This window comes from Hipposideros armiger, unplaced genomic scaffold (genome assembly GCF_001890085.2).
Source record: "Hipposideros armiger isolate ML-2016 unplaced genomic scaffold, ASM189008v1 scaffold_157, whole genome shotgun sequence".
NCBI classification, from domain to species: Eukaryota; Metazoa; Chordata; class Mammalia; order Chiroptera; family Hipposideridae; genus Hipposideros; species Hipposideros armiger.
In genome coordinates this window covers 2835728-2846296 of record NW_017731507.1, presented here as the reverse complement: position 1 = coordinate 2846296, position 10569 = coordinate 2835728, and the positions used below count along the sequence as shown (strand labels likewise).

The following is a 10569-nucleotide window of genomic DNA, read 5'->3' as shown; positions in this document are numbered from 1 at the left end:
GCAAAGCTTTAAGAAGGCTGTCGTTTGATGGGGGAGTCAGGTAGCCTGAGTTATATTCACGATGTTTCAAATTTGAGGCTAGAGCTAGCAGCTCATTCTAATCCAGGAGTTTAAGGGCCGAGGGGAGATAAGGACAAAGGGCCGGGAACACTGGGGGTCGGATGTGGGGAGCAGACGAGCCGCGAGGCGGAAGTGTTGGGCTCCCTCTTCCGTCCGTTTCTGTTTGACCTTCATGCTGGGGGCGGCACAGGCCCAAAGAGAGATGTCCTCTCAGGGTCTGCACCCCCCAGATTTCAGTGGGCTTCTGTGCGTGTTTTCAACCACTAGGTTCCGTCATCCTATTTCTAATAACAAAAGGCTTTGAAAGCTCTGGGGCTGCCAATGCCTCATTTCTGACCGTGTCTTGAAGTGCAAATGAATGAAAACCAGGCAGATTAAGTGTCCCTTCCTGCCCGTAGGGACTTAAAATGTGATGGGAAAAGCAGGCCTTGGCAGACATGCTCCTGGGTTCGCTCTGAATTGCGGAGGCTTCGTGTCATTGAGCAACGGCAAGGCTCAGCCCGATGCCTGTGCTTCCCTCCCAGGCGTCTGGTTTGTATCAGTGAGTGCCATTATCTCGGGGTGCTGGGAGCTAGCTGGAGACAAGGCATCCGTGGTGCCCACTGTCACCAGATGCACATGGAGTAGATACGCACCTATACATGGAGTGACCCCATTCGTTCTCTCCAATAGCTATCCTTGATGGTGTGTTCCCGTGTGCTTAGCACCAAGCAGAGCCTGACACAAGGATTCAGGAGTGTTGTTGATTTGGGAAAGGCAAGGACAGCAAGCAGAGCATGGGGGAAGTGAGACAAGCAGGAGAAGGCAGCCAGGAAAAGGTGGGCTCTGAACCCCGGGCTGTCCGGTCTAGGGTCCTGCCCACTCACGATGTGGGTGCCAGCGAACCCCCCAGATACACACAGGGCCTCTGCAGAAGTGTTCTGAGGTGAATAAAGACCACACAGCACATAGTAACCCTCCAGAAGCGGACTCCGTGCCAAACTCCAATAGTCCTAAATGTGTGCGTGTGCCTGCAGCCTTGGTTACGAGACAACGGTCAGGAGCCGGAGTCGGAGGCCTGTTTGTGTAACAGGATGTTCTAACCCAGCTGTCGTGGAAGAAATGGAACAGATGTCTGGACAGGCAGAACCATTTACTTTAAAATATTATTGTTTAGCAGGGAAGAGGAGGAGTAATGTTTGCCTGGGTTCCATTACCTTCTCACTCAATAGGATTGAATGGGGGGAGTTTTGAGGGGGCAATGGAGTGAAGACTCAGAAGTCTGTCTCCATGAGGAAAACCAATCTGGGGGCCAGCGGATGTATGTGGGCAGATGAGGCTGTGTGTTTACTCGGTGGGCTCAGAGTATCATGGACTGCTGTGTTTTCCTCATTCATCCTGACTTGCATTTATTTATGTGCTGAACACCGGTTCTCCACAGGGATTATGCTAAGTGTGGGTGATAGCAAGAGGAATAAGTCACAGTTCCCCATGTCAGGAAGCTCTAGTACATTCAAGGAGCTGATCAATGACTGTGGAGTGTGAGGTTAAGGACAGAGGTGTTTATTCAGTGCTGTGCAAATCCAGAGGTGGGGCAGGTAACCAGACAGAGGGTTCAGGGAAGCTTCCAGGAGGAAGGGGTGCAGACTGCGATGCTTAAAGAATGAGTAGAGGTTAACCAAGTGGAAGGGGGAACGGGTCGTAGGCAGAGAGAAAGAACCCATGCCATGACGCAGAGGCCTGAAAGCAAGCATCTGATGTGACCTTGGAGACAGAGCAGGGCGCGAGGCTGGTCAGGGGAGTGACTTCTGGAATCTGTGGTAGATCTCCCAGGACTGGAGGTAGGTTTACTGCCCCGGAGCTGGAGCCGTGTGGCTGAGGGAATGGGAGGGAGCCAGGGGGTCAGTGAAAGTCAGGTGTGAGAGGCTGGGCTGATAGGGCGGGGTCAGGGGAGGGAGTCGGTTTAAGGCTGGCTTAGGGAATAGCCTGATTGGATGAGGAGACTGATGCAGGGGGAGGAGTCAGGCATGGCTCTGAGCAGCGGGTGGCCAGGAAGACCATGGCACCACTCACTGATTTAAAAGCATGGAAGGAAGCGAGTGCGGATATGCACATGGGGATGGACGATAAAGACGAAGATAAAGACAAAGGGCATTGCCGTTTCTTTTACCTCAGTGTTCTCTCTGCGTTCCTAAGGAGACGTGGCCATCATTTTAACAATTAAAATCACGAGGGGGGGATGACGTCCTTGTGATGCACAAAGATGCTTCTCAGGACACAGTAGTCTCTGTAGAGGCTGGGCAGGTGACCTGGATACCAAGAGGCTCAACATTTATATGCCGAGTTTAACTGAATTCCATTGCGTTGGATTGTGCAGAAATGACCAAAAACCAAGGATGAGGTTAAGGCTCACCATATTTTCCAGGTGGGGGGCAAAGGACTGCATTGCCTTGAGAAGGACAGAGCGTGTATAAGAAGGGCTGGTTGCTGCCACAGTTTAGTGCATCCTGGGCCCAAATATATCCTGATACCTATGTGCATCTGTGTGGAGCACATGCTTTTCTCCAGGCGATGGAGGGCACAGATGATTTTCTTTTTCACTCTGCGTGAAGCAGGTCACACATACCAGACAAAATCAAGATGTTCAGACAATGTGAACAGCTCACCAACTCACCCAAGTCAGAAATGGGGGCAACTGAGTGGTGAAGACCCTTCCCTTGGAATTCCCTAAAGGATAATTATTCTTGGGAAGGGGCAAGAATGGGGAGGTGAACTAATATTGATTGAAAACCCATAATCTAATGCTCAGTATTATCCCAAGGTCAACCATGTCTCAAAGTGGTTGTTGGTTCTAGTCTTAGATTTGAGAGCAATCAAGCGCCCTAGAAGTAAGATGTCATTTCTCCAACTTCTACAGGCTAAATAAGAATTATAATACACAGCCTAAACTATTTTGAAAGTTGTATATACTTTCCACCTATGTTACCCCAAATACATCTACTTATTCTATATATTGAAAGAGTCAATATACCAAATAGCTTTGGGGATAAAAAGATTTTAAAAATTAACTCTCTACTTTCCCTTGTGACAAGGCTCCAAGTCCCCTAGCCTGCCCTACATCACAAGCAAAGTTATCAGGAGGAGATGATGAAAACAGAACACAAACTGAGCAGATGACCCCTGCTCTGTGCTGGTGTCACAGGAATATGTGGTGTGGTTTCCTCTCTCACGGGTACAATGAGTCCCCAAACTTCCAAGAGTAGGTTTCCCAGACATGATAGGTTTTCACTTCCCCACATTTTTATAAATGACTTCCACCATCTGAAGAGGGCTATGAGAATTAGGAGTGGGTCCTTTCAGGAAACGTCTGATCCCAATACTGGGCAGCCTGAGAAGTTCTAGCATCGGTGTTGATTCCCATTTCAGATGCAAAATCCAATGGAAACACAGCTAATTATTTTTGACTCCCGCCGAGTGGCACAGAGCGCAGCCATGTTTGTGGTGGGGACTCGTTAGTTTAATAGCTGAGTTTTCCAAATAGTTCAGTGTCTAACTGAACCTCTTCAACCTCCTGAAACGCCTCTCTAAACACAAGAACCTTTACAAATGTTTGTCATTTGGGATGGACAGAATTCTAAAAGGTAGTATCTTCTCCTTAGTGTGGTGGTTAAAGCAGGGTTATGGAGCCGAACAGATGGGATTGGAATTCTGGCATTAAACTCTTTGGATTTTTATCTCCACCTGGAAATGAGGGACAAAAATCCCTACTTATGAGGTTGAAATTAGACAATGCCTGGAAGGTGCTTATTGTAGTGTTGGTTAAATGGCCATGGCTGGTGAGACTAATTGGCTAGCATAACACATGACTCTTCATCATAACGAAAAGCAAGGTGTGGCCATTTCTTGATGTCTCAAGTTGTGAGCCAGCTCTCTCCTGCAGTGCCTGTGGGTTGTTTGCCTCCAGAATCTGTGCTTTCTGAGCTCTTTTCTCTGCCTTTCAGATCGCAGTGGGGGTTGGTAGGATCTTAGGCCTGAACAGAGGCAATCTTGATCATGAAGAAATAGTGTGGCAAATCCAGTCTCATCCCGAGCGATGTCCAGGGGAGTGTAGTTTGGCAGAAAGGAAAATTTAATAATATTAGTAATACAGTAAATGATTGCAGCTACCAATAATAGGATACATATAAAATATAGCAGAAGACAATATATGTAAATTATTCCCATCTTCACAATTCCCATCCCCATTGGCCGATGAGGGCAAGAGTCTCAGGGGACTTAAGTGACATGGAAAATTAGCAAGATACTTGAGCCTCTTAGGAGCTTTGTGCGTCTGTAAGCTAATCTCCAGTTCCTTAAGTGATTCTCCTTGTCACACGTTCACTACAGTCATTTCTTTGGTGGCTTGAGCAAGACACCGGGGGTCTGACTAGCTCTGGTTTTGTCCCAGGGAGCTAGAAGAGAGCTTCGAGAGGCTTTTAGGGGTATACCTCATGTGGGAAATAGTTCTAAGGCCCAGGAGGGGCCAGTGTGGGGGTTGTGGTCATGGTGGGTCCCGCTGAGAGAAAGCACACTCAAGCTCATAGAAATAAACCTCTTCCTTTGCAGGTATGATATCCCTGGAAGGAACTCCGGACACCTTTACCAGTTTCCAGCAGGTTTATCTCTGGAAAGGTAAGCTCTATGGTGGAGGGTGAGCAGGATACCCATTACAGGAGACTGTCTGGCTGCACCTCCCACTCACAGGGCACTCTGCTTCCCAGAGAGAGAACGGTATTTTCTTTCCAAGTTTGCGCTCTGTATGAAATAGAAGGGCTCAACGCTCATCAGATAAGATACCAAAGTCTGAAAGAAAAATGAAAAGCATGGAAATCCAAGAAAGGATGGAAGAAGGAAGCCCTGGTTCCTATGAGATTATGTTCACTGACCACAGGCTGCCCTTGTTACTAGGATGGGAGCTCTGAGGCTGCTGACTATGGGAGGCATTTCTCCTAGGGGACTCGGTCACAGGTGCCTCTCCCTAAGGTCAGGGTGAGGGGACAGGCCCCCAGGTGTGGGTGGTGCCGTGGACTCCTGCTACTGTGGACGCGTCTAGAGCAGGTTGGGGGCAAAATGGGAGGCTCAGGTAAGTGTAGGTTTGGCGTCTCCTTCCTGCTTTGTTTGTCCTCCTTTGCATTTACTGAGCGTTGACCAAGGGCCTACTCAGACCAGGGACTGTGAAAGGCGTTTGGGATGCGTCTGAGTAATGTGGGATGCGAGCGGTGGGTGAGGCATAGCCTTGACCTGTAAGAGCTCCAGCCTCCGCAGGGAGCAGACAAGCAGTGGACCATGACACGTCACGGCCATTGGTGCCAAGTGAGAGGCCTGAGGAAAGATCCCTGGCCTCTGTGTCACTTCCCTCCTCCTCCCATGATCCCTCCTTACCGACCTCCAGTCCCCTAAACATAGGACAGGTGACTTGTTTCTATGTCTGTGACATAGTATGAAAGAGCACAGGGCATGGACAGGAGGTCCTGGGAGCAGGGCCCTCACACTGGTTCCAAGTCCAGTGCTTCCCAGTTATCAGATGTGTCTGGTAAATAAGGTGCCAGCTGGTAAAAAAAATAAAAGCAAAAATAAGGAACTGCTTCTCCCCAGGAATTTGTGACACTAAACGGAAGCACCCCAAAGACCTGTCTCATACCCCATTCTCTCCATCGGCTCACTGTGCTTTCATGGAAGACCTGTTCCCACCTTGGACATTTAACTTCATTTTCTCGAATTCCGATTGATTTACTCTATCACCTCATGTTCTGAGTCACGGTTTTTACCTTCCCAGAGTGTGGTAAAGACCAATGTTTATGAACATATTTCGTCAACTTTAAAGGGCTTTACAAATGTTACTGATTTCAATATCGAGGACAATGATAGTTCTGATACTATTGCTGGCTGACATTCCATGAGAGCCAAAGAGTGCTGACCCGTGGCTCTGGACTTTTCCAGATCTTGTCCTGGGCACCGGGCTGTGGGCCATGAGGGATCTCCCTCATGGTCGTTACCATTTTGTGGACCTCCCCAACATGGAAACAACAACCCTTTTTCTTCCCCTAGATTCCGACATGAACACCCGGTCTGAGTCTATGGGATGCAGAAGAGACACGGACCCAAGGCCAGCTTCTCCAACGGAATCAGGTACCAACCCCAAAACCTTTTTATAAACTCGGGTATCTGGCTGTGGAGACCAGATGGCAATGCTGTTCAGTAGCCACAGACTCCCCTCTAAGCTTCGAACCCAGTTACCTACTTCATAGGTATAAACAGCCCCTCACAGGGGCAATTGTGGGAGAGTAAGGTGAATTTGTTGCAAAGTCATCACTGCTCCTGGAAAGGAAAACCGTCATAATAAAACCAGCAAAAAAAAAAAAAAAACCTATTAGAAAAAGAGGTTCACCTGACTGAGGTCAGTGGCTTCAAATATGAAACTCCGAAGAGTGTAAGCAAAATGTAAATATTCTGGAATTGTTTAACCATGAGATGTCAGTGAGAGCCTTTTGAGAGGGAGTTGTTTTATGCGGTAAAGATATGAATCCATACAGGGGTAGAATGTACGTGATGCCTGGGGTGTCTCCATCCCCAGCCTTAGGTGGAGCTAAAACTCGGGGGGTGGGAGAGAGGAGGAGGAGGAAGGGGAAGAGAAGAGAAAAGGAGACGGGAGGCAGGTTGGTCCGCTGGCCCCGGGGAGACAGCATGGCCTGATGGGAGAAGCACCTCATTGTGCAGCAGATAAGCTTGAGCTTGAGTCCCGTCCTACTAACTGCATGGCCATCGGACTTTCTGACCTGCTTAGAGCCTCGATTCCTCAGGTGTAGAACACACCTTGCTGTCCTCTTCTGTTACAGATGACATGCCAGGTAAGATGCCTGGTGCATTGCCTGGTACTTAACAGATGCTCCCCCCCCCACCCCCCGCCATGGTACTTTCTCCTGGGGCTCTTGTGCAGATCAGGTGAAATACTGTACATAAACCACCCAAAGTGGGGTGCATCCCACATGAGCTGCTGCTTGGCAGTTACGGCTTCACTCTGCTTTCATGGAGTTGTGGGGCTTGAGGGTGGTGTCCTGGTGTAGAGTGCAGGGTCTGAGGTCCAGAGAGCCGGGTTCAAACCCTAACTCTGCCTCTAACTGCCTGTGCCACCCTGAGCCACCTTCTCTGAGCCTCAGTTTCCTTATTGATGAATGAGAGTGAAGCAGTACCCATCCCTAAGACAGGGTGATTGTGGGAATTAGAGGACGTGGTTCTGTAAATTGCAGTGGCACTCAGAAGTTGGCATTGGTGGCATTGGCGATAATGATCCCAGCACCAAGTGTGACTCGTAGCAAGCCTTCCGTGAGGTTTTGTCCCCATCCCATGTCTCATCCGGTATTGCCGGTCAGATAGTAGGTCCCAGCTTGGGTTTGAAACTAGAGTCACAGGACATGTTCCTGTGCAAACGCTCTTAGCCATGATGCCTTCTGCACTGTCAGAAGTTTTCCACTGGAAGCTTCAGTTTCACCAGCAGGGTGGTGGGTGGTGAGTGGGCTCAGGAGATGTCCCCTCCTTGTTCTCATCAAGCATTTGGCTGGATTCCTTCTGCACAGCGACCCGGCCCTCACCTTTCTGGTCTTTGTCCACATCAGCAAATTGGGGGATTAGTTCTTCCTTGGCAATGAGCCAAGCGCATGGCTAGCATCCAAGTTTACCTTCTGCCGCCATCACTTTCCAGCTGACACGAGGGTGAGTTTGAAACTCCCCAGGGAGGGGGCAGGAAACAACAAGCCCCACTCTCAAGTCTCCTGGGTGCCATTTGGTACTTTATGAGCGTCATCCTGCAAACGTTATGACAAGCGTGTTGGTCCATGTCCTTATCCTCGTCTTGCTGATGAGAAATGTGAGGCTTTGCGTGCCTCAGCACACCCGTTTACGCCCGCCCCGCACTAAGTAAGCAGCAGTGCCAGGGTTCAAACCGTGGCCAGCTGACTCCAAAGCCTGGGGTCATCTAGAACACCAGCTGCTCCCGCAAGTGTGGGCTCCCGAGTGCAGTCCTGGGGATGGACCCCTCCGCCGGCTGACAGAGCAGGTGGGTTTGGTTTGATTGGCAGTGTAGACTTTTTTTCTTTAAACTGAGCCAATACTTTTTAAAATTCATAAATTTTATATAAAAATTCAGATTTTTAGCTTCTGTAGAGAAAAACGGGAAACGCTTCCTGGCGACCAACCCTCCTCTGAGCTGTTTTGCTGCTGCGTCCATCAGGGCATGGCTCTCCTGTTTGCCTTGGTCCACACCCTGCAACCTGCACTCCTGCCGGCCCCCGCTAGGCCGAGGGCGTTTGGGACCCCCGGGCTCAACAGTGCCTCTGAGGGGTAGTCATACCACTCATGACAATGTCGGTGGGAATGATTTCAGGACAGTTGAGAACATTTTGTGAAACCCATCATTATACACCGTGCCAAGGCCACATCTACAATCTACAGAACTATCACATGACTCCCAGAGGAAGGAACCCCCCCTTTCCTCCCCCCACCAGAAGGGGAGCCGGGCCCTTGCCCAAGACTTTGGAGGGATTCAAGGTGAATAGACAAAGCTCAGCTCAGTTTCCCCTTTCTCAGCTGATTACATTCCTGGTGGTAGGAAGATAACGCCCCGCAGGAGGAACGCTTTGATCCAGTCCTCTGAGATGGGGCCGGTGGCTTGTCTGCAGCTCACTTCCCGGGGCTCCCCGGTGGCCCGGTGGCCTCGAGAATGGCCTCTCGGATTCAAAGCCCAGTGAGGAGCGTTCCCCTTTCTGCTTCGGGTTACTGTCGTTAGCCTGAGTGTTGGAGCCAATAACAAGAATAGCCTCCCATCTGGCGAGCCCCATGTTGGCCTCCTTGCCTTCAGGGGAAGCGCAAAGTTTTGGGAGAGTGAGGAGAAAACAAAGTCTTCCCACGGTGGCATGTGAACCAGGAATACCGACTGGCTGCAGTATTCTGCCTCCTGCCCACCAGGCCTATTTGGAGCATGCACGCGGTGCCATTTACAGGACATTCACAGACCAGGGATTCCCACATGCCAGCCACGCAGGACAAGTGGCAAAGGCTTTAAGGGGGTAGGTGTCCAAGGCAGTGGGGACACAGGGGACGGAGGACGCAAGGCAACCTGCAGGTGTCAGGAAAGGCTCCTCCGAGGAGCCTACCAGGATCCACTGGGCGTTTCCAGGGGGACACTTGGGAACAGGTGTTCCAGGTAAGGGAACAACTGTGCATAGGCTCCGAGGGCAGTGTGATTCAAGGAGCTTCAGGTGTGCCGTTAGGCGTGCGGTGCCGTTTTCAGTCCCTCACTCTGCTGTGGTAGGAGGTAGTCTGAGCTCTCCTACACTGTGCCAGGCCGGGTTCAGGACGGAGAAAAGTATGCTAACCGGCTGTTACACAACCACGTGAGATGCAGGAACCCACAGGGCTGCAGCAGCCTGCAGGAGCGGGCAGTGACTTGGAGCCGGGGGTGCTCTGCCAGCACTAAACTTCTGGTCCTGGCAGATGCTCGTGAGTAAAGCTTTTATCCTCTTTGGAGGTTTGTGCTGGTCAGGCAGCTCCAAGGCCAAGTGAGGGTGTATGTGGGATGTGATGCCCCTTAAGCCAGAGCTAAGGGACATTGTAAACGTGCCCCCGCTCCTTGCCACGATTTGCTTCATGTCCCCAGTGTAAGCCCCTCTCGAAAGACAGAGCCCTTCAGAGATGCAGAAATATCCCCCACCCCCAGTCTGGGGTGCTGGGTCTCTCAGCACTGGAGAACCCCACTTAGAGAGCCACAGAGCCTCAGAGGGAGAGGGAACAGCACTGGTCCCCAAAGCACAGGAGGACTAGGTTGGCGAGGAAGAAGGGTGTAAATGCAGGTGAGCGCAGGCAGTGGTCCTGGGGTAGCCAGCTGCGATGACCAGCGTTTGCGTGCTTCTGGAGTGTGAGTTCAGGCAGCTGGAGACGAGGCTCAGGATGTGGGTAGGGCCTGAGCCAAAAGAAAGCTCGGACTTCCATCCCTGGGTGGTGAGGCGCCCAGGAGGCTCCCCGTTATGGAGACACAGGGAAGACTGGGGCATGGTCAAGCTGGAACGTGCAAGGGTGTGGCTGAGCGGAGCTGAAAGCTGTCTTCACAGACGAAGGCTGCCATTTGGGAGGGAGGTAGGGCTTCCACGTGGTTTCAGAAGACAGAAGGAGCATCAGCGGTTCACATTTCAGGCAGATTTGACTCCACAACTTCCGAAAGATGGGGTGGGCTGCTGTGGTCGGCACAGACATGGCTGGTGGGACTCCAGAGGCATCATGGGAAAAAGCCCTGCCTTGGGTGACGAGTTGAACTAGGTGGCTCCCACAGTTTCCTCTAAGGTTTTGCAACTACATAATGTTTAGGATGTTTGGGGACCTTCTGAACCTTCCCTGCCTGACCAGACTCCCAGTCCTACTGACTCTAGACTTGCTGTGGCTACTCATAGCCTAAAAATGTGTGTGTATTTGTGTGTGTGTGTGTGTGTGTGTGTGTGTGTG

At 50.8% G+C, this 10569-nt stretch overlaps 1 protein-coding gene across 1 annotated transcript in view; it reads left to right on the top strand.

Moving 5' to 3' along the window:
- Window positions 1-10569, top strand: part of TG (thyroglobulin) — a 256235-nt gene that overhangs the window by 85228 nt on the left and 160438 nt on the right. The window contains 3 exon segments of the mRNA XM_019651274.1: window positions 4645-4710; window positions 6127-6207; window positions 6915-6926. Coding sequence (XP_019506819.1) covers window positions 4645-4710; window positions 6127-6207; window positions 6915-6926 — 159 coding nt within the window.